The 26,899-nt window shown below is 41.4% G+C and overlaps 1 protein-coding gene across 1 annotated transcript in view; it reads right to left on the bottom strand.

Moving 5' to 3' along the window:
- Nucleotides 1-26,810, bottom strand: part of EFTUD2 (elongation factor Tu GTP binding domain containing 2) — a 57,095-nt gene extending 30,285 nt beyond the window's left edge. The window contains exons 1-14 of the mRNA XM_073607719.1: nucleotides 26,698-26,810; nucleotides 18,388-18,509; nucleotides 16,640-16,805; nucleotides 16,213-16,291; nucleotides 16,051-16,126; nucleotides 15,258-15,323; nucleotides 11,518-11,553; nucleotides 11,338-11,428; nucleotides 9,698-9,780; nucleotides 9,196-9,362; nucleotides 7,698-7,822; nucleotides 3,765-3,828; nucleotides 1,516-1,606; nucleotides 1,299-1,434 (exon numbers count right to left, since the gene is read on the bottom strand). Of these exons, the coding sequence (XP_073463820.1) occupies nucleotides 1,299-1,434; nucleotides 1,516-1,606; nucleotides 3,765-3,828; nucleotides 7,698-7,822; nucleotides 9,196-9,362; nucleotides 9,698-9,780; nucleotides 11,338-11,428; nucleotides 11,518-11,553; nucleotides 15,258-15,323; nucleotides 16,051-16,126; nucleotides 16,213-16,291; nucleotides 16,640-16,805; nucleotides 18,388-18,498 (1,291 nt within the window). The 5' untranslated portion in view covers nucleotides 18,499-18,509; nucleotides 26,698-26,810. The remainder of the gene's footprint in view (nucleotides 1-1,298; nucleotides 1,435-1,515; nucleotides 1,607-3,764; nucleotides 3,829-7,697; nucleotides 7,823-9,195; nucleotides 9,363-9,697; nucleotides 9,781-11,337; nucleotides 11,429-11,517; nucleotides 11,554-15,257; nucleotides 15,324-16,050; nucleotides 16,127-16,212; nucleotides 16,292-16,639; nucleotides 16,806-18,387; nucleotides 18,510-26,697) is intronic.
- Between the last annotated feature and the right edge of the window lie 89 nt (nucleotides 26,811-26,899).

The following is a 26,899-nucleotide window of genomic DNA, read 5'->3' on the forward strand; positions in this document are numbered from 1 at the left end:
GGGGGAATTAAAATCACTGGATGAATTAAAGGCACAAGGGCAGAGGTTAACAGTAAATGGGTGGAGGTATAACCAACTAAAACACTTCATTACTAGTCTCCCAGGCCCCTTAAGGGAAGAGGAGAAATATAGGGGATTAGAGAAATTGGCACTTAGAGAAGAATTAAAGGGGACGGTTTCAAAGGTGTATAAAATATTGATGGGTAGGAGTGGACAGGATTCGCCACCGTTCATTAGAAAATGGGAGGAGGATCTGGGATTACTATGCGACGAAGACACTGAAAAAAACATCTTGGTGGCCACACATACAACAGCTGTGGATATGAAGTCAAGGGAGAGTAACTATAAATGCTTAGCCCGGTGGTACATGACCCCAGCTAGGGTGAGTAAATTCTCAATAGATAAACCCCCTGGCTGTTGGCGAGGGTGCGGAGGCCTGGGCACAATGGCACACATCTGGTGGGATTGCCCTAAAATTCAACCCTACTGGCAGGAAGTGATAGGATTGATAGAAGGAATAATAGCGAAAAATATTAAAAAGGACCCTTGGACCTGTTTGTTCCATGGCCAGGAGGGAGGGAAGAGGAGATACAATTCCTCTCTGACACCAATTTTACTCAATGCAGCCAAAAACGTTATCCCAAAGAAATGGCAAGAAACAGAACCCCCAATGATAAAAGATTGGATCAAGAAGGTAGACGAAATCTATAGATTAGAGCACATAGAGGAAAAAAAGGCCCCAGAGGGGAGGCAAGAAAGAGATCAAGGGAAATGGTACCCATGGGGGATCTTTAAAAAAACAGAGAAATATGTGGAGATAGTGTCAAGATAGGGCCGGGGAGTGGGGCGGTGATATTAAGGAAGAGGGAGGAGGGTATGTGTCTGCGGGGGTGGGGGGGAAGGTGGGGGGGGAGGGGGGGGGTGTAGGGGGGAGAGGCAGTCCCGGAAGGCGTTGAGGGGGGGTATGAAGCCCCGCTTTGCTGATCGGGTGTCCCCTCCCCCTTAGTAATTATGAATATGAATATGTATGATACTTTGTTGTGGGTTTTTGTATTTTGAAAAATTAAATAAAGATTTAAAAAAAAAAAAAAAAAAAAAAAAAAAAAAAGAATTTTGATCGATCAAAAAAATTAATCGATTAATCGAGGAATTAGTAGTTAATTTCCACAGCCCTATTTGTAAACCCTTGTTAAACAGTCACACACGTTTTGCCATTTAGTATATGCAAGCAATGTTAAACCTTGGATGAAGTCAAAAATACATACAGGATATATATGTGTATGATCCTTTGAGCTTACCTGTAAACTCCCCAAAAAAGCGGTTACAGACAAGCCTCAGTAGAGGTCGGATGTTCAGTTTTAACTCCTCCTTGGTGAGGTGGATCCCCAGCTCCTCCAGGGTCTGAGGCAGAGATGTGTCTACATCACCCACCACCTGCACAACAAAAAACAAACAATGAATAAATCAGATCAGTGTGCCCCAGGACCAGAACCTACACATTTAAACCCAACATACCTGGGCCAGGATCTTGTAAAGGGGTTCAAGCACAAACTCCACAAAACTGCGTTGCGAGCTGCTTGTTGGAGCTTTCTTGGTAAATTTTCGTCTTGACAAATGGTAGAAAAGTTAACAAGTTAGAAACAATTTGTAAGATGGAAATTTAGAAATAACGATGTACACACATCCATACAAAGCAGGCTAAGACCTTTAAAAAAATCTGCAATGTGTCCTGATTTGTTTAGAACAGATCCAATATATGAGAACCAAGTTGCAATGCACACATTTTTATGGAGAACAGAAAATTCATCCACACAGTAACTTAACTGCAGCACAGCAAACAAAATCTGCTGGCTTATCTCCATGTCAAGCACGGTAACAATCAGAGAAGCAACAAATCGCACAATGCAACACCACAATCCAATCCTAATTTAAAAAAAAACAGACGCTAATAAATATTTGTTGGTATGGATTACCTAAGGTACAGCTCATTACAACTATACACTTTGTCCCATGCATTGTGCTTCTTACACACTTACAGAGGGTTCCGTTATTAGCACTGTGGCCCTGGGCTGAATTCTGATCAAGTACTCCAACTGCATGAAGCTTTTATGGTCTCCTTGTGTTGTCCCAGATCCCTGCCTCATTTTAAAGCCATTTTGGGAATCTGAAATGAGCAAATGGCCAGGCTATGGACATTCAGGCTTTTACTAATTCTTAAAGCGGACCTTCAGTAAATTTTTTCAACTTTCCATCTATTAAATCTTCTGCCCTTGTTGTTTTAACTTTGGATAGTAAAACATTTTTTTATTACAAATTATGTGAGCAGACTGCAGTTCTTAACAAGCAGTAGATAGGAATTAAAACAATCCCTCACTGACCTCTGTAGCTGCAGGCACTGTGAAACAATTCAATTAAGGTTGTCCAGGCCTTCTTTCAGCAGCTCAGCTTACCCCGTTTGCCCTCCCAGAAGTAATTCGGCAGCTCAGCTTACCCTACTACTTCTCCCAGCAATGCCTTCTAATCTCCAACGTACAAACAAAGAGATAGGGGGCATGGTGTGCTGGGCTGCTGAAAGCATGACTGAGATGATTTCAGTGCTAGTGCTGAAAGGAGGATTTGATCTGCAGTGTTTGCAGCTATGGAAGTCACTAACAGAATGATTACAAAAAGGTAATGTACACCTTGCTAAACAAATAAGTGAGATCTGGTATGTGTGCTCAATTGTGGTGGGAATCAAATATTGTAAGTCCTTTCAGGGACAGAATCTGAGAAAACAGTTTGAGCTTCATAAACAAGAACAAAAAAAAGGCAAAAGTTAACAAAAGTCAAAACAGCACCCCTCATCTAGAAATGAAGTTGCATGATTCCCACATATACAATAACTTCTCACTAATGCTCTTGCACATACAGTGGGGGAAATAAATATTTGATCCCCTGCAGATTTTGTAAGTTTTCCCACTTACAAAGAAATGAAGGGTCTATAATGTGTATCATTTTCAGAAAGAAAAATGCTGACTATGACCCTAAAAACACCACCTCTACAGTCAAGCACAGAGGTGGAAACATTATGCTTTGGGGCTGTTTCTCTGCTAAAGGTTCAGGCCAACTTTGCTGCATTGAGGGGCCAATGGACGGGGCCATGTATTGTAAAATGTTGGATGAGAACATTCTTCCTTCAGCCAGAACACAGAAGATGGGTCATGGATGGGTCTTCCAGCATGACAATGACCCAAAACATACTGCCAAGGCAACAAAGGAGTGGCTCAAGAAGAAGCACATTATGGTCATAGAGTGGCCTAGCCAGTCTCCAGACCTTAATTATATGGAAAATTTATGGAGGGAGCTGAAACTTCGAGTTGCCAAGTGACAGCCAAGAAACCTTAAGGATTTAGAGAAGATCTGTAGAGAAGAGCGGACCAAAATCCCGCCTGAGATGTGTGCAAACCTGGTCACCAACTACAAGAAACGTCTGACCTCTGTGAATGCCAACAAGGGTTTCTCCACCAAGTATTAAGTCATGTTTTGCTTGGGGATTAAATACTTATTTTACTCACTGAACTGCAACTTAATTTATAACATTTGTATCGTGTATTTTTTTTTAAATTTTTGGTTGATATTCTGCCTCTATCATTTAAAATACACCTATGATAAAAAATTATAGACCCTTCATTTCTTTATAAGTGGGCACACTTACAAAATCTGCAAAGGACCAAATAATTATTTTCCCCACTGAATATGTGATGTCTTTTTAAATAAATACTTACGTCTTTGGATTGAAGTAGATATCGCCCCACAGTCGTTTAGAAAACTCCACGTGGTTGATATCACCTAAGGAAAACATGACAATGTTACAAGATGCTACCAATACTCGTCTACATTAAAGCGTTTGTTAACCTGAAAAAAAAAATAAATAAAAAAAATAATTGGATCCGGTTCCCTTAAGGCCCCTTTCACACTTGCAGTCCCAAGTCGCAGGACAAGTCTCACAAGTGTGAAAGGGGCCTAAAGCATGTTATACAGCACAGTACTTGTGCTGTGTAATTTGGCCCTCTCTGTCATCTGAATTACCTGGCTGATCCTGTCTGGCTATACCCTCCCCTCTGTAAACTGACCATGGTTTAACATAGCTGCTGAGCCCTGACACCGTGGTCAGTTTACGTGCCTCCGCCATCTGCAGCCCTGCTCTGTCTACCTCTGTCCACCTCCCCCTCCCTGCCTGTCAGCTCTGTGCCATGCCAGCCCCCCCCTCTCCTGCTGCTGCTGGAATTACTGTTATTGCGTTATATAATCCTCCTTGTTTCATACACCTGTGTGCCTCTGTCTTTGTGCTTTATAAAAGAATTTTTTTTAAAAAAAAACCTGATTCCAGTGCGCTGCTCGGCGATCACGTGACCTAACAGGTCTCTCTCTCCTCCCGAGTGATCAGCTGGGAATCCTTGGCCCCTCCCGCTCTAGCTGTCAGATCGAGAGAGAGGAGACCCGCCCAGTCACGTGATCGCCCAGCACCGCACTGAAACCAGGTATTTACAGCATTTTTTAAATAAAACACAGAGACAGAGGCACACAGGTGTATGAAACAAGGAGGATTATACAAACTCATGTAAATGGCTTAACAACCACTTTAAGGAAACTATAGGGGTTAATTTTTAAAGTTGTGACAAAACAGTATAAACTTCTACAGACCAGTGGAAAGTGGAGAGGTTGACCTGTGTATTTCTCAATAAAACTTGATTTGACAGAAAAGTGGAGATGTTGCCCATAAAAGCCAATCAAACTCTTTAAGGGCTGGATCACACAACAAAAATGCACTCCAGATCGGTTCCGGATGCGTTTTTGCATGCGTGTTCCAGTGCATTTTTGATCCATTTTACTGCATTCCAGTACAGTCCCAGTGCAGCATATTCTACCTTTATTTATGGAACAGGAGAGCCCTGGAACTGACTGCACTGGTGTCAACTATGCCATTGGAAACCATATAACCTACCTTCCATGCGTTTTTGATGCAGAAAAAACCCCACTGAACTACATGAGTGTGAACTTGCCCCTAACCACTGAGCATTGCGCCTTTTACTTGTTAAATGTCCTAACCACTTGTCGACCAGTGATGTACCCGTACGTTGCTGGACATTAAGTGGTTATACCGGGGTGATGCCTGCAGGCTGCTTTTAGAGCCGGCGGTCGGCTCTCTTGTAAAAGCAATCCTAGCAGATAACTAGCCTTTGGATTGCTTTTCCTGCCCCCACCTTCGGAAAATTTACCTCCTACATGAACAGGCCATTTTTTTGCAATACAGCACTTCGTTATTTTAACTGACAACTGCGTGGTCATGCAACAATGTACCCAAATTAAATTTATGTCCTTTTATAGAGCTTTCTTTTGGTGGTATTTCATCACCACTGCGTTTTTTAAAATTTTTTGCACTATAAAAAAAAAAAAGACTGATAAATTTTGAAAAAAAAAATCTGCTATAAAACATAGCCAAAAAAAAATTAAACAAAATCTAACGTCTTCATAAATGTAGGCCTATATGTATTCTGCTACAATGTTTTGGTAAAACAAAAAATCGTAAACTGTTTTACGTGAACGTTCTAGTGTCTACAAACTATGTGATATATACTGGAATTTTTTTTTTGTATACTAGTAATGGTAGCAATCAGCAAAATAAAGCAGGAATGTGATATTGCGGGTGGACATTCTGACACTGACACTTTGCCTGGAACCACTAAGTAAGCAATGTTAAAAAATATGCACTACTACTTTACTAATGAACACTGGCTGGTAAGGGGTTAAAATCTAGGGCGATCAAGGGGTTAACTGTGTGCCTAGCCAGTGTTTCTGTGTTAACTGTGTGCTGCTTTTCTAAGGGAAGTAATGGATTCTAGTCCCTACTTTGCAGGAACACAAAATCCTTTCATTTTCCTCTGTCAGAATGGAGATCTGCCTTGTTTACAAAGCCAGATCTCCGTTCTCTCTGTATTGCCGACAATCTGCGGGTGCTGGAGGACATTGCATGCCCGACACCCGCAGATCGGCTTCTCCTATGAATCAACAAGCAGAAGCGGCGTGCACGCGCCCCCTGTAGGCAAAAGTTCGGAATCACGTACATATACATGATCCGGCACATAGCTGCCACCCTGTAGCAGTAAAACTGCTATGGGGTGGACTGCAAGAGGTTAAAGTATAACTAAAGGCAAAACTCTTTTTTTACATTTTGGATAGGAGGAGAGATGGATTAGAACACCTGTCAGTTTTTTTGCTGTCTGTGCCCCCATTAAGGAGATTCTTCCTCCCTATTTGTCCTGTTTACTATTATCATTGAAAGTTAAAGTAAAAGAAAATCCCAAATTTTCAGTTGTCCCTAGAAAAGTAAATGAGGGAAAATCTTTCAATGGGCACATTAGTTTTGGTGACCCCCAAGGAACTCCCTTCATTTGCCGGGATTTCCTCTCACTTCCTGTTTGGCTATGGGACAGGAAGTGAAGGTAAATCTCCCCAACGGCGCACAGATAATGAAATAATCAGCTTCTAGCTTCAGCTTGCTCAATTAAAAAGAGCAGTCCAGCCAAAGCTCATTTGGCTGGACTTCTCCTATGGATCACAGAAGTGCAGTTCGTGTTGTCATGGATATCAGTCCAGGCACCGCGTCATTCCAACAATGGGAGTCTGGATGTCAGTCCAGGTGCAGAGGTATCGGGGTGACAGATGCAGCATAAGATCGATGCTGCATCCACCTAGGTAAGTATAAATCTAAAAAAATAAAAATAAACCCTTCTCTTTTAAAGTGTTACTAAACCCAGGACCCTGCATTCACCATATCTGGTCTCCCACAGTACACAAAACATGGAAATGCAATTATTTTAGCAAATATAAACGGCTAAATACCTTTTATCATCAGCAGTATATAGCAGTCTTGTGACTTCTATCAGTGTCCGGCCAACCACTGCTTAAAGCTTGAAGGAGGAGTTTTAATTTTCCTCTGGCTGTCCTATGAGGCTGCATGACCCCTGACCCTCTGTAAGGATTGGCCCTGTGCTGATCACATGCACCCTCCCAAAAATAACCAAAACCCCCCCCCCCCCCCCAAAAAAACAACACCTCTAGCAATACACACCAAACTGAGCATGTGCAGAGTGCCTCCAAGGCTCTGTTCTATTGGGGGGGGGTGGGGGGGGGGTGGGGGGGAACAACAGTGGAAGAAGGGATCAGAGAAGACAAGATCAAACAGACTTTTTACACATGCAGAGGATTAACTCCTTAGGTTTCAGAGTGAGTATACCAAGCATGCTTTACTGTATATACAGGCTGATTTTACTATTGTGGGTTTAGTAACACTTTAAGCATTGACAAAAAAAAACAGAAAACTGGAAGCTGATTGGGGGGTACAAAATATGGTGCAGCTCTGAAACCAATTTTAGTAAATTAACCCCATAGTGTTTCTGCTACTGGTTGAGTGTTTTGTGGGTGACAGAATTGCTTCCTTGCTACAGGCCTAAGGTTGCAGGCAGTCTATTCTTCAACAGCTACCTTTTCCTTCTATGTAAGTTTCAACATGTTTTATTGCACAACTACAGCAGGTTTTTCTCTATTTCCACATATAAGCAGGCTAATGTTAAAGATTTATATATTTTTTTACTCTCTAATTTAGCTTTTACAATTTTACAATATCACACATTAATTAGTACAGAAAGTTAACGTACCAAAAGTATCCGCATAGATCTTGGCAAAAGAGCCCAGGGTGAAGCATATGCTGTACTGTGAGCTTGCAAAGCAGACATTGCCCAAGAGAGGGGACAGAATGAGATGCTCGTCTGTGGAATAAATGCTGAAGACAGAGGCAAACAGTTATTACTGGAAGAAGGAATACATCAGTAGCACCTGTCACCAACATAAATAAAATGAAGATAAAAAGTACAGACAAGGCAAGTATTGTAAAGCCCAACTCTGGTAAACTTTAAAATTATCCTTTGCGGTAGGCTACACCTAAAATGCATTAGTTAACTGCTTATCTTGTCAAGGGGAGAGAAATGCTTTTACTTACCCAATCCTGCGATTCCCAATACTCTAGCAGTGGACTGTCCCATGGCTTCTTAACATGCAATTAAGGGCTATGGACCCTGCCAAGGCCTTGATGACATCAGGACCCTAGATCGCTGAAGCACAGAGGAGAAGATGCTGCCTCGATCAATCTAGCAGCGCAAAGGATTGGGTGTGTGAATCATCTTTTCCACTTCCCCTAGACCTAAACGAGCAATTAACTTTAGAAGTGCAGGTGAAGCCCCACTGCAAGGGGTACTTTTAATGTTTCCCCAAGTTGGGATTTAAATACTTACTTTTTTTTTTTTTTCTATTAACTTGCAATGTGTCACTGAATTAGCTGGAAAATCTGTCTACTCCAGGAGAGTCAATTTCCTAGCATAGCCTCTACCTTGGAAGTGGCCAATTACTGTCTTCGCTGGAGTTTCTCTGTTCCTACCTTCCCTCCTTTAATGTAACTGTCAGGGGTGAATTGAAGGGCATTACTACAGAGTGTGACTCAAGTGACAGTTCTGAGTCAGCTGAGCTGCCAATATCATATTCAAGATGGCGGCAACCAGCAATATTCTCAGGAGGCTTTCACGGGTAAATAACGTGCAAAAAATTAAATGCACATATATTAATTCTTGTTTTTATATGAATTTGTAACTTCGAAACACTCTTTAATAAGAATTGCCTCATTAAAAAAAGAAAATGCACATATAATCTTATGGGAAGATTTTTGTGGAAACAAATGGTCTGAGGACAAAGTCTCTTCAAATTAAACCTGTGCACCACCCATTCATGGCAAAGCAAACTGGTTCACTTTAATATCATCCCCTGCAGCTGTTCATAACCATTTTCACCTCCTGTGGAAATTAGATGAAGCTCTGTGTAAGCTCCAAGTCACAGCTGAAAATGCACGCTGTACCTCCAAATGACAAGGCTTGAACAGCCAATCACTAAGCCCCAGCACTGTCATGTGGGAGGAAGGGGAGCTCCCCCATATACAGATGAACCTGATATGTCATTTTGCTTTCCTGGACAAATGGAGTGATAGAAAAGGTGAATATAAGCAGCTAAGGGGGCCAGAAATAAAGCTAATCTAATGTTTTGCCCTAGAGAATATAGGGAAAGCAGAGGCTCCCTTTAATATCTGCAGCATTGAAAAGGTCCACTCACCTCAACAACCCATTAACTTCATCCACAATGTGCCTTAGCTTATAATAGGCATCAGTAGGGGGAAGCTTTAGTTCCAGAATCAAACGATCAATCTTGTTAATGCAAACAGTGACAGCTAAGCGTTCCTGCACGGCATGCTTTATCAGACGCTCTGTGTTCAGCATGACCTGTATAAGGGATAAATAAGCAATGTAAGGAAACAGAGAATATTGTAGGTATGTGAATAGAATAAAGATAGAAAAACTGGAAATCTGCCTGAGCTGCTCATTTTTTAGGAAGGTTACTGAGGAGGTTAAGCTGTACCATTTTAAACAGTAAGTGGGACACAAGATTAAAATCTATGATAATGTCAACACTTTACAGAAAGCTATTCCATATTACATGTAGCGTAGGTCTCTTGAGAATGTTCTCTATGCCCTTATGGGTTTAAATGTAAAATATAAGGGAACCAAGTGAAATAAAGTTTGGGTGCACAAACCAGCTGTGGCACAAAAAAGCTTACCCCTTCAGCAGCATCGATGAACAGGACAATCCCATCTGATATGCGGAACCCAGCTGTCACCTCATCAGAGAAGTTCACATGTCCTAGAAAGCACAGGAGGTAACAATACATATCTTTATGCTGCAGGATCTTCCCATAAAGACAGACAGTAATTTACTAATGTCCACATTTTGCAAAAAATGCTCTTATTGCACCAAGTGTTAGCCTGTCATGGGAGAAACACGTGGGTTGTTATTGTGGACCTCTTTCAGTGCCATCTGCCTGGGTAGTGAAGCTGAATGCCTGACCTACAAACAAGTCAGAATAATGTGCCTGTGTACTTGTTCAGGGTTGTGACTCAGTGTATGTAATTCAGTGTCAGCATGAGAAACATTCAGGCAACTAACATTTTTAGGAGTACAGGTCAGCAATAGCTGCCTCCATGTTACTCTCATGACAGGTTTCCTATAAAACACAGATACAAAGTATGACTATTTCATAAATAGTCTTGTAGAATATAAATGCATTATCTGCATAAAAAAATAGTACTGAAATATGGAGGCTGTCTGAGTTTTCAGTTCACTTACTGCATGCTTGTTCTGGGTCTGTGACTCAGGAAGCACTTAAATCAGGGACAACCAGGCAAATAGCATTGTTTGGAAGGCCGGTAATAGCTCATACAGCACAACATAATTCTATTAGTACAGGTACAACATTGTTCTAATCATATCGAAACAGCTTTGGCTGGCTTAAGTGTTGAGGTAACATTCTCCCCAACTGGAATGTCTGATGCCATCGACAAATATCACTTTTGCCCTTTATTTTCTAGGGTTTTAAGACATTTTGCTCATTTGGCTGTACTTCTGTGGATCACAGGAGCACAGTTTGTTCTGCATTCTTGTGACCTGTTTTCAGCAGACAGCAGCTGACGTCACAGAGCCGGTCTGGGCTCGGGAGCGATCGTGTATGGTTGGGATCCACCCAGGAGCCAGAACCAGCACCCAGAGCTGGCCGTCCCACCCCCTCCACAGCCCAAAGAGCTGGTTGGGGACAGATGCTGCATCCACCTAGACAAGTATAATTCCAAAAAAAAAAAAAAGTAATCCCATACTTCTCTTTTAAATGGGAAAACAAAAAGTTTACTCTAGTGCCCTGCTCACCAGAAGGGCACACTCACTTTCCTCATAACCCACTGAGCCACCCAGAACAATGTAAGGAGGCCCCCCAAGTGTAAGCTTCTAGTTGCTCTAGCCAGAGCTTACACAGCCTAAAGCCTCTTTCTGCCCCCATGTTAGAGTACTGTACTAATTCCCCAGCAGCAGTACTGTAGTATGAAATGAAAGCAGTGAGCCACGTGTCACTCCATACCCAGGCATACCTGCCACTTTTTGTCTGAGCTAAGTGTCAAAAATGTGAAAAAACAGTGCAGGGTAAGAGGAGGCATTAAATTACTTTTGGCCTGTATGGACAAAACAAGGGTTTGCTCTAAAATGTAGCTCTACATAATGAGCCTAACTTACATAACTAGGACTACAGACTATGTAGATACAGGTAAAGAACTAAAACGTGTGTGCCCTTCAGGATGCTCATACAAACCTGTCTTTGCAGGGAGCAGGAAAACAGAAAGTACATTAACCACCACCTCTAATGATTTAACATACCAGGCGTGTCCATAATATTAAAGAGGTAAGATTTCTCTTTGGTGTCTGGAAGAACGACTGTCACTGGTGTACTCTTCATGCCGACTCCTCTCTGTAAGGAAGACGCATCATAAATTGTGTGTTCATACATGACCAAAAACTGCTACATGTATAAATAACATGAACAATGCAACCACTCACCTCCTGCTCTGTGAACAGAATGTCAGTATAGCAGAGCTGATGAAGAAAAAGAGAAACATACATCAGATTAACAAAACACAAAGGTGGTAATTCACTAAAAAGGGATACTAAAACATAGCTGGCCCATTGATAATAGCGGCTCCATACATGCTACAGTTACACATAGTGATTGAAATTGGAAGGAACTAACCTTTTTCCTGCAAAGATAAATGGGGATATAGTAATGTATTTTTATTGTATTTATATAGTTATTTTTTTTTATTACTAGTTTAAATTTGAGGCCTTCCAGATCCTTAGTGAAATAATGAGGCCAATTTGCGAAAGAATTGAGAATGTTCACAATAAACTAAACAAAGAACTTATAGAAATGGGATTTGACCAGACTATCCCAAACTGAGGAATGAACACTTTACATCTGTTAATTAAAAATAACAAATCTTTATTACAATATATTTGTTAAAACTGCATCTAAAAACACTCATCCTCTATGGATGCGATACAAATGATAACTTCAAGCAGCAGTCAACGAGTTTTGTGGCTTTACTGCTTCCTCAGGACTACAAGATGGCTTGAAGGTAAATTATATATATAAGGGTAAACAAAATTAATAATAATAATGAAATACCATTAGATAATCAAAATGCTTCACAATCTCAATTCAGTCAATACACATTTATCCAATTTCCATTTTCAATATTTTGTTTTGGTGGTGTGCTGTTTTGATGTTTTGTATCCTTGTTCTGGGCGTTTTCTCTTTCTTGTGTTGTTGATGGTTTGTATCTGTCTGTTCGTTTGGTGGTTTGTTTTTTGCCTGTGTCATATTATTGTTGGTGGGCACTGGGTGGGAAGCCCTAATGGACCCTTGATGCCCCGGGTTCCCCTGCTCTACTTGCTTCATGCACCCCTGCCCTTGGCATGCAGTCCAAGCTGGAGGGCAAGATAGCCATCTTCCGGTGATGCACTTCCAGTCCGGAGGTGTGTCAGTTCTGGCTGTACAGCTGCAGGCTGCATAGAGTGGCAGCCCTGGCGTTCTGCTTATTTGGGAGATGCCGTGGGTCTCATGAATGTTTCTCTGTTAGGACGGTGGGTGACAGCAGTGGGGAAGGACCTCCTTAGCTGGCCCTATAGCTTCTCCAGCCCTCATTCCCTTGATTTCTTTCTCTGGGGCTTTTTTTTGGGAGGTCCTTGAGAGGCCCAGTAGATTTAAGGGAGGGATAGAGGCAGGTAGTGGTCTTGATTATACCCTGCGGTCTGTAGTCACAAGCGCAGTACCTCGATTAGTGGCTACAGGTGTTTCCCATCTGTATGCTTATGATCTTATGTGGTATAGGTGCTGTTTTAGATGTAGTCTGCATTCATCTCAGTGGTTATGGTAGTTTGCTTTTCATGCTACACGACTTTAGGGATATGTCTGCTCTTCTTTGACAGAATCAGGGACAGTATGGCCTACATCTTTACAGTCCTAGTTGCATCCGCAGAGTATTAGATGTAATAGAAGTATATGAGGATTGGATTAAATTAAGTGCTTTCTCCATTGCTCATCCATATCAGGAATATCAAAGCTTAATTGTTTTATTTTTTGGTAATATTTGCTTTCTTTCTATTCCTTCCTTGGGAAATACAATTGTATTACCCCCCACCCCCAATGCTCATATTTTAGGTGGAAGAGATGGATAGAGAGATATTCCATAGAGCTTTTTCTGTATTTCATAAGACTTTTTGGTCCTTGTTCTTCAGTTCCCTCCAGTCTGTTTTTCCCTATGCGTCCCCGCAGCCTGGTGCTGACAGTTCCCCTGGGGTCCACATTGTGGGTGTATTTTTTTTATTTTTATATCAAGTATGCATGGTATGTACCCATTGTTAATAAAGTTTTTTTTTCTTCTGTGCACCCAGCTCTCCTCATACTTCTATTAAACTGCACATAATAAAAGTATTTGTATACGAAAATGGATGTGTATTGACTGAATTGAGATAGTGAAGAATTTTGATTATGTAATGGTTTTTCATTGTCGTTAATATTGTTTACCCTTACAGATGTAATTTACTTTCAAGCCATCTTACAGTCCTGAGGAAACAGTAAAGCCACAAAACTTGTCGACTGCTGCTGGAAGTTTTTAACATTTGTATTGTAACGCATCCATAGAGGGGATGAGTTTTTTTTAGATACATTAATAACAAATACAGTATAATGTAATAAAACGTTGTTATTTTTAATTAACAGATGTAAAGTGTTCATTCCTCAGTTTGGGGTAGTCAGCTCAAACCCCATTTCTATATAGTCTTTATTTGGTTTGTTGTACATTTATGATGGGAGAATCTTGGGAAAATGGGAAAATTTGAGAATCTGCATGTGGTTGTGAACATGCCCCTCCCATATAGATTCCTTTCACACTGAGGCGCTTTACAGGCATTTTTGCGCTAAAAATAGTGCCTTTAAAGTGCATGAAAACTGCCTCTTCTGCAGCCCCAGTGTGAAAACCCAAGTGTTTTCACACTGGGGCGGTGCGCTTGCAGGACAGGAAAAAAAAAAAAAAAAAGTCCTGCAAGCAGCATCTTTGGGGCGAAGGAGGAGCGGTGTATACACCACTCCTCCACCATCCATTGAAATGAATGGGCGCCACTTTCAAAGCACTTTTAACCCCTTCCGGGGGGCTAAAAGCTCCCCGCTAGCAGCGCCAAAGCGACGCTATAACAGCGGTAAAGTGCCACTAAAACTAGCGGTGCTTTACCACTAACAACCGCTCCACCCCAGTGTGAAAGGGGTCTTAGTTTGGTAATAGCTAATGTTCACAATAAATTGTGTAAATATTCACTTTAATTATCCAATTGTGCGCAGATGAAATAAGTAAATGTAAACAGGGATTTTCTTTTCATGTGATTGGATAATAAAGTGGAACTTCAGTCATGTTTTCATCTTTCCATCTATTAAATCTTCTGTCCTTGTTGTTTTAACTTTGGATAGTAAAACATTTTTTTTTCTGCCAGTAAAAACCTTATACAGCCCACTTCCTCTCTCTTGTCTGGTCATTAGCCTAGGCTTATGACATCATGCACAGCTCTCTCTCTAACTCTAATGAGAGTTTGCCACGAAGGGAGGGGGGTGAGTCATAAAGGGGCCAATGAGAGCTGCAGAGCTGGAGGTGTGGCCTGTGTAAATCCAGGAAGTGGACAGGCAGCAGCTTCAGCTACCCACAGTTAAAATGGATGCAGCCAGACTTAGCGGAGAGAGATTTCTGCAGCATATTTGGTAAGTACAGAATCACAGTATATATAAAATAATATGCAGGTGGTTGAAGGGAAGCTTCAGAATGGCAAAGATGTTTTTATTACAAATTATATGAGCAGACTACAGTTCCTCTTAAGTAAATGTAAACAGGGATTTTCTTTTCATTCATTTGATTGGATTTTTTGAAAGAAATCTTCACACAATTGACTTTGTAAAAAACATTCTCAGATCCTTTGGCTCATCAGAAAGGCATTCAGCAAACAAATGCTGCAGATATATAGCCAGCAAAACAGAGCATGTCTGATGACAACAGAAACAAATTTGCATCCATTTTTTTTCTTTTAAACGTAGTTAAGGTTTTCTTACATGGCATATAAGGATCACTGATATACTCTTTTTCCCAAAGTGCAGGCAATACCAATACAATGAAGGCATATTGTCCACACACTACATGCATCCTACTTCGTAGGGAAAGTGCAGTTCATGGTCAGAGGAATAAAGGACAGGTACTCACATCCTGATCATGGCGCTTCCGGACCTCTGGATGAGTTTGCTCTATCAAACAGTCTACAAAGCAGGTCTGAAAGAAGCGGTAGGTTATAAGTAATGATATTGTGTATTTAAAAAAAAACAAAGGACTATAAAAAATATACCATGTGACACAATTATCCGTATTATCTACTCTGCTTAAAGCTAAATTCCAGGCAAACAGCAAAATACACATATAAAATACACATAATTGAATTGTTTTACGTGCCAAAAAATTTGTTTTTTTTCCTGCCTATCCAGTTCCAAGATTTGCAGAGTCCAATCACAAAGCAAAGCTCTGTCTGGCATATTAGGAGACCTAATTTTTCTCTGCAGCAGATTGAAGAAGTAATTTTCGTCACTCTGCTCTCTCTCACGCATTTGAATGTAACACACCCGAATGCCTTGCAGTCCTGTACCTCTCTCCAGGGCTTAGCTCTGCTGTAGAAAAGGACTGAAAGAGGCTGATAAAAGTCATATTCAGGTACACATACTGCTTACGTTTAAAAGATGTATTCATCATTTCAGAGCTGCATTTCTTTTTTTTTTTTTTACACGTCTGGAGTTCAGCTTTATATCTGGATTTGTTAACAAGACTAATTTAAAAAGTGCAGTAAAGTGATAAAAACTAAAAGCTAATCAACAATATTATTTTACCTATTTAACTAAAGTAGGCCAACTCCTGTTTGCCTGCTACAGTTTTCTATATTTTATACATCTTCAATGCCATAATTGATTAAGCAAAGTACATCTGAAATTACAATTCATCCATCACCTACCTTTCCATGGTGGAGGTGACCACATAGAGTGACATTCCTGATAAGCTCAGAGTTATCCATTAGATCAGCAAGAAACCTAAAAAATGGAATATAAAAGTAATGAGGAGATGCAAGCTGGATATTGTTGCACCGAGGGATGAAGTTGTGGGAATAGACACTTACTCCATGGAATATACAGTGGCTGGAAGCCCTTGCTCCATCATTGAGAACTTCTTTGTCTTCACTGGTTTAATAATGGGCTCTATGAAAAACAAAAGTTAATAGTGGATTATACAAAAAGACTGCATGAACTTCAACAGATGTATTTAAAAGCTGATCGCTGGGGAAAGTAAAAGTTCTCTCTTGCACCTTCATTGCAAGCGTTATATGCTTGTTTACATCTATGGGAGCAAGAAAAGCAATTCTATTTATCTGATCCTCTGCACTACAAGACTGGTCCGTGCAGCCTTTAATAACCAACGCTCTGGTGGTCAGCTTTGCCAAACTGAACAGTCCATGTGGAATCTCATAAAAACTTCTTGAAGGTCAAAGTACTTCAGCACATTTACATACAGAAGGTCCACAACTAATTAATAAAGTATTTACTTACCTGTCAGGGGTTGGGTATCCTCCTCCTGCACAATAGTCTCCACCTCTGGGCCATACACTTCCTCTGCAGTGGGGTAATACTTCTTGTCCTCATGGAGAACAACTTCCATACCACCCCGATCCTCATCAGGATCTGCCATATAATCATCATCATCCTCATCATCTGCCTGGAGAGAGACAAATGACCAATGTATTGTTACAGGACAGGAGTAATGTCAGGAAGTGAATTGTTAATGCCAAGTTGCATTCCTGCTAAAATAAACATCCACAGAAATGTTATCTTAATAGGAGAAGGAGTGTTAGACTATGCTTTGTAATTAAATTCAGCAGAATTTTTCTCAGATTAAAGTGGAACTAAACTCTCTGGGGTTATTGGTCCTTGAGGTTCACAGCAATAGCACTGAAGTTGTTCTTGCAGGCAGCTCAGCTCCCCGCATCCAGTAGTGAAATAAGCAGCTCAGCCCATCCTGCACCCCCTCCCAACAGTGATTCTGCAGCTCAACTCCCTCAGCAACCACCCCACACTCTCCTCTCTCAGCGAAAAAGCAGCATAGCTCACCCTGCACCCCCACTTCCCAAATGTGACTTAGTAGCTGATCCACACCTGCTCCTCTCCTTTTAGCAGTGACTCAGCAGCTCAGTGCATTCTGCGCCACCTCCCAGCAGTGACTTCCCAGCACACCTTCCTCCCACTCCCAGAAGTGAATCAGCAGCACGGCCTACCTTGTTCTCCCCCTCCATGTAGCCTTGCAGCCTTCTAATAATGTAAATCGAGTGCAGAAGCCCTGGAAGGATGGGGCAGGGTGAGCTAAGCTACTGAGAGAACAACATCTGCTGTGAACCTTAAAGTAATTGTTATACTAGCATTTTATTATCCTGATATGTGGATGCTGTACCATGTACTTGTATGAGAAAAAAATATCCTGTTCTCTTTGTATTGCTTCCTTTGTGTGAAATGTCTGGTGATCCTACCAGTCCCCTTGCTTTCCTATTAAAAACTGACCACACTAAGCAGGAGAACACACACTGGTCAATTCTCAAGCTATGCTGGGAACTCAACCTGCTCTCCTCCAATGATCAGACTAGTCCTGACCCCGCCCCCCCACACACACACACACACAGCGCCACTGACACTGGTAAGATCAGTGTGCTGTTGCTTCTCCTCCCCCATAAGGTAGGATTGCATACAAAAAGAAATAAATAAGGGGAAAAAAAATAAATTATTTATAATGTTTTTTTATAAGTATACTCAAATGTTTTGTCATTACAATTTTAAACTGAATGGGCTGTTTTATAAGGTGATCGTTTACAATCACTTTAAGGATGAATTGCTATTTAAGGTAAATGAGCCCTCAGGTCAGTGGGGGATCATTTCCCCTTACAAATATATAAATACTTGAATATACATAGCCTGATCACGGGTGCAGTTTAGGAAGGACCTTTGACTTTTAAAATATCTTACACCCATTGATCAAGTGAAAGCTAAACTTTCTCATCTCCTAACATGGCAACCACTTCTTAGCTACATGTCCAGCCTTTTCAATCCTCCTGAATTACATTATCTTAGATAGAGGGGGAGAGAAGATAACGGCTTTTCTAAAGAGAATGTAGAAGGATCACTGAAAAGGTATGTTTGTTAGGATGTGTTGAAATGGATATCATAAGTCAGACTCTCAGCTGACAGAGAGGCAGTGTACATGCATCTCATTTTTGTTCAGTTCAGTCTACTATTATAGAAATGGGTCTCACCACATCAATATCTCTGTCATCTCTGCCCATATCGTCATCATCGTCATCATCATCCGAGTCCAGCTCAGGACCAATGTAGTTCCCAAACTCATCATAAGGGTCAGTGTCCATGTCTGCAAATACTGGATGTAAATAGAACAAATATTACATGATGTAACACATCATTGTTAGCAATAAAGCCATATCCGAATCTGACAAGACAGACCAGCAACGGAGTTACAGGTAGAAGCAGGGCAGATAAAGGTACAATTTGCCGCCAACAAAAATGGTATTTTAAAGAGCATGTCTAGGCAAAATTAAAGAAAAAATATATATTTAGTACATCTTTGGCATGCATGCAAATTTCACTGTGTTGTATGCCTTTAAATACCCTGCAAGTACAGAAAAGTAACTGCTGATGTGTTAGAAATAAAGAATGCTCCTACATTTCTCTTTGACGTGACAACACAGCTCTGAATTCCTAAACAGGGGGTGCCAGCCCTGCCTATGTCTACTGGATTACAAAGAACACAGACCCCCCCCCCCAATCTCTATAACTCCTTCTTGTGTACAGGCAGAGAGCACAAGAAGCTATCATTTCACAGGATTGCTTACAAAATCCACAGGGATCTTGAACCGATTAAAAAAGAAATTAAACACTTTTGCATATTTAGCACACCAAAAGGGAGCAAATAATAAGTGAATTGTTTTATTTTGCATACATTATAAAGAATAATTCCAGGCATCAGCATGTTATACACAGCTTGGACCAATGTAGATATGAGTGTCTGATGCCGCTGGAAGCTGGAAATCACTGACGCAGACACCGCTTCTCAAGTGATCTCCGCTTGTTTCTGTGTCCCATGCTGATTGGCTAGCCTGATGCATTGTGAATACAGGAGGGTGACATCACCACCCCACTTCTCCACCTTGTCCAATCAGAGAACACTTTGCATTCATTCATAAAATGCAAAGTATTCTCTGAATGGCACCTGTGATGATTGGCCAACCTCCTGTGTTCACAACGCAAGAGTGCAGCCGCTCGGCGCGGGGCTCAAAAGCGAATGGTGAACACTGGATTAGCAATGTCCACCCCAATGATTTCCAAATTCCAGGTGCAACGGCCAGGTATGGAATATACATCCTTACCCTGGTCCAAACTGGAGTAATGTAATTATGTATAACATGCCAATGTCTGGAATTATTCTTTAAATTCAGTCTTCATTCAACCGTCATAAAAAACCTGTAGACCTTGCGCTTACTCTACGGCTGAAACAACTAATCGATTAATCGACAACTAATTGATTATAAAATGAATCGATTACTATTTTCATAATCGATTATTCGGCCAGTAACATAATGGGGTTAAAAAAAAAATTAAAACGAGCCCTTTGTAGTACAAAAAGAGCAAATAATCGCTACTGTAGATGTTACTTTCACAGTTACTTTCTACAGTAAAAAAATTAACCCCTTACAGTAGTGATTATCTGCTTTTTTTTTTTTTTGCACTATAAAGGGCTAATTTTTCGTTTTTTTAACCCCATTATGTTACTAAACGTCTTAGACCTGGTTCACATCTATGTGTTTTTTGGTGCTTTTTTGCAGAAGCGCACTGCAGTTCTTTAACATGGTTTCCCATTGGACACGTTCACATCTATGCTTTTTTCAGCCGCTGCGTATTTGGAAAGGGTCAGGAACTCTTTTTTAACGCAAAACAGGTGCTTTTTTTCAATATATTTCAACGGAGAAGCTGCAGAAAAGCATTTAATGTGTTTTTGCAGCAATTTGTGTTTTTTAATCTGCCCAACAACAAATTGGCCTAAAAAAATGCAAAAACACAAAATTGACGCAAAATCATATGCGCAAAAATCACTTTTTTCACTTGTTTTTAACATTCTGTTTTTAAAATGAATGTAATTTCTGAACAAAAACCACATACACTGTCTGAAAATTCCTTTGACCAAGAAGTTTTCTATTTCCAAATTTTCCCGCCACTATGGTTGAAAATGAACGTCGACTTGACCCCACTAACGATTAGAAAATTGAACGAACGTTCTTAAAATGAAATTTGATCTCTGAGTCTGAAAATAGTTATCAGATTCACCCTTTAATAGTATGTACAGTATATCTCTTCTCTAACAGTTTATACAGTATATCTCTTCTGTCTGTTATTCTCAGAGTGGATTAGATATTTTGCTCCCTAACCATATAGTTGGTTATTTATATTTACCGCTGCATAGAGATAATCAAGAATAAATTGCCTTTTTTTTAAACTTTACATATTAACTAAATTATACGCCACACTTTTTTTCTTTTTTTTTTAAGGTTATTAACCGATTAATCGAAACAATAATCGGCCAACTAATTGATTATGAAAATAATCGTTAGTTGCAGCCCTAGCTTACTCCAACGAAATCATATATGTAAGCAGCTACCACGACAAATAGAAAATTTGCTATAAATCATATAAAACCAAGTGTAGCGCTAATAAATGAAAAAATGTTGCTATAACACAAACAATAATAAAAATATATAAAATTAAAAAATGGTGTTTTGTATATTCGTGAAAGTTCATACATAAAAGTCACTCATGTTATAAACCCTTAGGATCACCAAACGTGATGACGAGAAGCAATAATAGCAATATAGTCCAAAGCTAAATATGCAGGTGAAGTGAACATAGATAATGCAATGGTGATGAACTCCAAGACATATAATCATGGAAATTTCTGAATATAATCCAATCCTGGGAGGACTCCACTGCCGCCATTTTTATTTGCAAGCGCTTTTTACTTTGAGATGTAAGTGTTTCTCCTTTTAATAAACTTTATATGGTTTGCGGAATTACACTATTAGCCCCTTCTTCATTACATGTGGGTTATGGCCGTTGATATCTGAGCTTCCGTATGGAGAAGACTGCCTTGGGATAGCAACGTTACAACCTTACCATCTATCAGCCCTTGGTATCCTACCTCCATTGTCAGTGAGCAACATAAGCCTGTTTGACCCATATAGCGTATGCTCTGTGGGTCCCAACTTTCTGGTAAGCCTCCAGTCATTTCGGGTGGTGGTTCTGCACAAGTATCTATCAGCACACGTTGGATTATATTCAGAAATTTCCATGATTATATGTCTTGGAGTTCATCACCATTGCATTATCTATGTTCACTTCACCTGCATATTTAGCTTTGGACTATATTGCTATTATTGCTTCTCGTCATCACGTTTGGTGATCCTAAGGGTTTATAACATGAGTGACTTTTATGTATGAATTTTCACGAATATACAAAACACCATTTTTTAATTTTATATATTTTTATTATTGTTTGTGTTATAGCAACATTTTTTCATCTATTAGCGCTACACTTGGTTTCATTCAACCGTCAACCAAAACATTTTCGATTTCATCATCACAAAAAGTGGAAGGGTTAGGGACTGTTATGTTTTTAACAATGTCTGTAGGCTGTTGCGCAATTATAGAAATTTCCCATAATTTCCTGTCCTACAGGGACATGACGTGATGGGAGATCTAACCAGTGAGCCAAGGACAGCAGTAAACACCTGCCAGATGTTCTAATATCCTTACTACAGGGAGCACGTTTTACTAAAATCATGACTAAGCAGGGGGTGCGACAGACCTCTGCAGAGAAACCATTGCTTCCACACCGAGATCAAGGGGTCCTTCTCTGTGGCCTGCTGGCAGGGGACTGGCTTTTCTACTCAGGCTGTGACTGCTTTTCAAAGAAGACCACCTTATGCTTTAATGCACCTGAAATATACTTAGCTGCTTTAACCCCTTCGCCTTTCCGAGGTTCATACCCATATATGCAGTGACATAAAAGTGGGTCTTTATGCATGGGGCTGCATATATGCGCCGTGTTTGTGTTGAGAGCTTGCTGCAGAGAGACTGAGCTGTCACCAATAGTTCAGGGTCTTGTACTAATGATCAGGAACAGCGAGGCACGGTTCCCGATCACCTGATTGCGTCTGACTGGACATCACAGTGATCAGTCACTGTAAGCCCGCCCCCCGTGTTCTTCCCACGTATGGAGAAAAAGATACACTGTATCCTTTTTCTCCTTGCTAGAAGAGTAAAGTGTAAACAAAAAAGTGTGTGTAAAAACACCCCCAAAATAAATAGCCAAAAAAATGAACAAATAGCCAGATCAGAGTTTGATCTAGGCCAGTGTTAGGGTCAAAGGTCAGGGAAAAAAAAAAAAAAAGCATTTTTAAATTTTCTGTGTGTTTTCCATAGGATAAAAAAACAAAAAACAAAACAAAAACAGACAACTAACATACGCATATGTGGTATCGCTGCAACTGACAGGAGCAGGAGAATATATTTTGGATTGTCTTTTGGTGGTAAGTTATGGCAATAGCAAAAAAATACAGCTAAATTTAAAATATATATATATATTTTATTTGGGTTCAGTTTTCCTTTGATAAAAAAAAAAAAAAAAGGAAGAGAAATCATGAGATATCCATTACCATTTACCACCAAATGAAAGCCCAGTTTTGTCTTGAAAAAAATAAACAAGGTATAATCCACCTGGATACACGACATAGCGGCGATGATATGTACAGTTTACCTCACACGTGCCAAAGTTGCAAAATTGTTTTCAGGTGTTAGGATTTGTTTTACCCTCCATCATGAAAGGGTTAAAGTAAAAGTTTAGTTGGGCTTGAAACCCACAACTGTCTTCCTTCATCTTTTTCACTCTTTTTCAAAACAAAAGCAGTAATTCATCCAGGATGGGTAAAAGGATAGATGGATGGATGAATTTGTTGTATTTAGTATAACAGTTGATGTAGTTAAAATAGAAGTCCAGTCAAATACTGACCAAGTATAAATCTTCTCCCACCCCCCCATTCAAAGCCCCACCTATACCAAGTACCCCGTGTAGAGGAAAATTATCTATATTTACCTATACTGAAGGCACCTTGGTCCGGTCACATGATTGGATCCAAGCGTTGGCTTCAGAGTAGAGGAGGGACAGCTGACAATGGATGCCCCATAATAAGCCTATGGGTGACGTCATCGCCCAGACTCTGCAGACGTTGTCGGCAATCTCTCCCATGCCGAGAAGCTGGCCGCTGGGGATATCATGTGAGCAACCCGACTTCAGAATAAATTAGTATAGGCATCTTTCCTCTACAGCAGTGGTCTCCAAACTGCGGACTGGGGGCTGGATGCAGCCCTTGAGGCACTATTCCTCCTACTGACACCAATGATGGGGCACCATTACTCCTACTGACACCAATGATGGGGCACTGTATACAGCGCTCCCAAAACGCCCCTTCCCATTGCAAGCACCACAAAACGGGAGTTTTTAACCCCTTCTTTGGGGTTAAAAGCGCCCTGCTAGCAGCCAAAAAGCGCTGCTAAAACACGGCCCCAGTGTGTAAGGGGTCTTGGGGCCTTTAACATCGGGATCCATGTGATCCCTGAGGAGTTGATCAGGGTTAAATTCTCTGGGGCACAGGCCAGGAAACTTATCTAAATGGGCTGGAAATCCACCTCGCCACCCACTAGTACCTCCTGGATAACACAAATGGGAAATACCCTTATTATGGAAAAATATATTTACCAGCACAGGGGATGCCGGGGCAGGTTTAAACGCATATGGTCACGCTGGTTAGATACACCTGGTTTAAGCCCTGGAGAACTTGTGATGTCTCGACTTTTACAGTGTCCATAGGGGTGAAGATATACCGTATCTATACCATGCATGCTGAGTGCTGTGTCAGTGGGGGGATGTAGTGGTAGAATGCAAGTGCTGGGAGTACTTAGATGTGTAGTAACGGTAAGGTTACCATGCTTGTGTATACGTTATTGGATGAAAACTCCTTTATGTACTTGTATATTGGAAGCTGTTGTTTTTTGACATGTTCAATAAAAACCTTTTTGATTTAAAAAGAAAAAAAAAACATCGGGATCCACCCAGATGCCTGGACTGGCAGCTGGCTCAGTGAGCTGCCAAGAACCTGAGCCAACCGCTCCCGACCCCCTCCACAGCCTGGCGCTCCAGTTAGTGCGGGAGGGGCAGAGCAGAGTGCTGCTGGCTGACAGTTACTGGCTCTTTGCAGACCGAGAATCAAGCAATCAGCAGGTTTTAGGCTACTTTCACACTGAGGCATGCGGGTGCTGGAGGTACAGCGGCGCTAAATATAGCGGCGCTTTACCATCGTTTTAGCTGCGCTAGCGGGGGAGTTTTAACCCCCCGCTAGCAGCCGAAAAAGGGTTAAACGGCGCTTTGCGGGCGGGTTTGCAGCGATGCCCCATTGTTTTCAATGGGAAGGGGCGCTTTAGGAGCGGTAAATACACCGCTCCTACAGCGCTCCAAAGATGCGGCTTGCAGGACTTTTTTTGACCGCCCTGCTAGCGCACCCCTCCAGTGTGAAAGCCCTCGGGGCTTTCTCACTGGAGTGCATTGAGCGGCTCTTTTGGGGCGCTTTGCAGGCGTTATTTTTAGCACTTTAGCGCCTAAGTGTGAAAGGAGCCTTAAAAGCGGCGGAGGACAACTGCAGAATCCACCTAGGGGACTCGAACTTCTTAAATCACACACTTCTCTTATAAAGCCCAGATGAACTTTGTAGTTGGAGGGCTTACTCACACCTAGGGTTGCCACTAGGGTTGTCCCGATACCACTTTTTTTATGACCGAGTACAAGTACCGATACTTTTTTTCAAGTACTCGCCGATACCGATTACTGATACTTTTTTTTTTAATGTCACGTGACAGTGTTTTTTTTTTGTTTTTTTTTAAACAGTGCTTTCTTTTTTTTCGGGGGTGGGGGGTGAACGGTGTATGTGTGTGTGTTTTTTTTTTTTATTATTATTTACAATATTTTTTTTATTCTTTATTGCAATATGTGTTTTTTTGGTGTTTTTTTTTTTTTTTAATCAGCCCTGTTGGGGGGGCTTTGGTGAGATATCAGGGGTCTTAACAGACCTCTGAAATCTCCCCTTTGAGACAGAGAAAGAGGCCGAGGATAGAGATTCCCCAGTCCCTTTCTCTGAAGCCTCAGCTGCACTGAGAATGAATGGAGAGAAGACAGCGGCTCCTCTCCATTCATAAACTGACACATCGTAATCACAGGAGATTACAATGTTTCAGTTATGTGAATAGACAGAGTCAGCTGACTCTATCCATTCACAAAGGAAGGAGGAGGAGGAGGAGGACGGCGGAACGGAGGAGGACAGCAGAGGGGGACCGAGAAGGAGAGGGGAACGGCGGAACGGAGGGGGCATGGAGGAGGATGCAGTGACAGCCACCGATCACCGCTGTATGTCACTAAAGCCGCTGGGGGAGAAGCTTGTAACTCCCCCACGGGCCGATCACAGCTGACTTCCAGGTATCGGCGGAAGCATTTGCCCGAGTACAAGTACTTGGGCAAATGCTCGGTATCGGTACCCTAGTTGCCACCTCATCCCTTTAAACCCGAACACATATTACACAGGTTCTGTGGCTGATTAAGGTGGTAATTAAACTCACTTGGTGCCTTATCTGCATTACATTAGCCTCAGAAGCTGTGTAATTCAAAGGTGTTCGGGTTTAAAGGGATGAGGTGGCAACCCTACTCACAACAGCTCACATGAGCGACGTAGATCTGCACAGGAACAACAATTGCTCTCTATGTGTCCTGTTCACACCACAGCGCTGTCTTTAAGGGGGTTGTAGCGAGTTGCAATATGCTGCATTTTTCTGCACAAGCGCTCACCTGAAGTAAGCATTTTCACACACTGGGAGGGGGGGGGGAATTCATCAAAACAAGGAGCGGCTGCACATGGCAACCAATCAGCTTCTAGCTTCAGTTTGCTGACCAAAGCTTTGAAAACTAAAGTTGGAAGCTGATTGGTTGCCATGCACAGCTGCTCCTGATCCTCTCTGCTGCCGTCCCCTCACAGTGCAGCGATTGGAGTTTTGCGCACTGGATAAACGCCGGTCACTGCTCGGGCACATAGGAAACAATCGTTTTCCCACGCACAGAACTGCGGTGCAGCGAGTGGCAGTACAACACACCGCCTCCTCTTCGTGGCTCATTGCAGCAGAAAACGCACAGTTCAGCATGCACACAGTGTGAACGGGCCTTATATTTGCTTTTTTGCCTTTTTTTTTAAGTTGGTGACAGGGTCTCTTTAAACAATACACACAGGTCTATACAGCAGACAAGAAAGGAGGGAGGTGAGAAGGATTTGGCTCCATTCTATGCACAACTTTAGGACTATCTTACAGCAGACAAGCCCCAGCATTCCTTCCCCCTCCTCCATACACACAAGGGAAGACGCTCTGTACCCCGGGAACGTTCCCCATACGTCCCATTCACTCACCTCACGCCGCTCCACACACTACTTCCGGCGACACCAGCAGCGAAGGACCCCGTGCAACCAATACACGCGCCACTGAGGACTGACCCGCCTGAACAAAAAAAAAAGGGAAATGCAAAATAGCACGAGCATATTTTATTATAGTTCCTTCTTACAATAAACTTCATTACCTGCTAGATATATTCTGGAAAAAAACTCCCAAAAT

The sequence above is a fragment of the Aquarana catesbeiana genome, linkage group LG12 (assembly GCF_042186555.1).
Source record: "Aquarana catesbeiana isolate 2022-GZ linkage group LG12, ASM4218655v1, whole genome shotgun sequence".
NCBI classification, from domain to species: domain Eukaryota; kingdom Metazoa; phylum Chordata; class Amphibia; order Anura; family Ranidae; genus Aquarana; species Aquarana catesbeiana.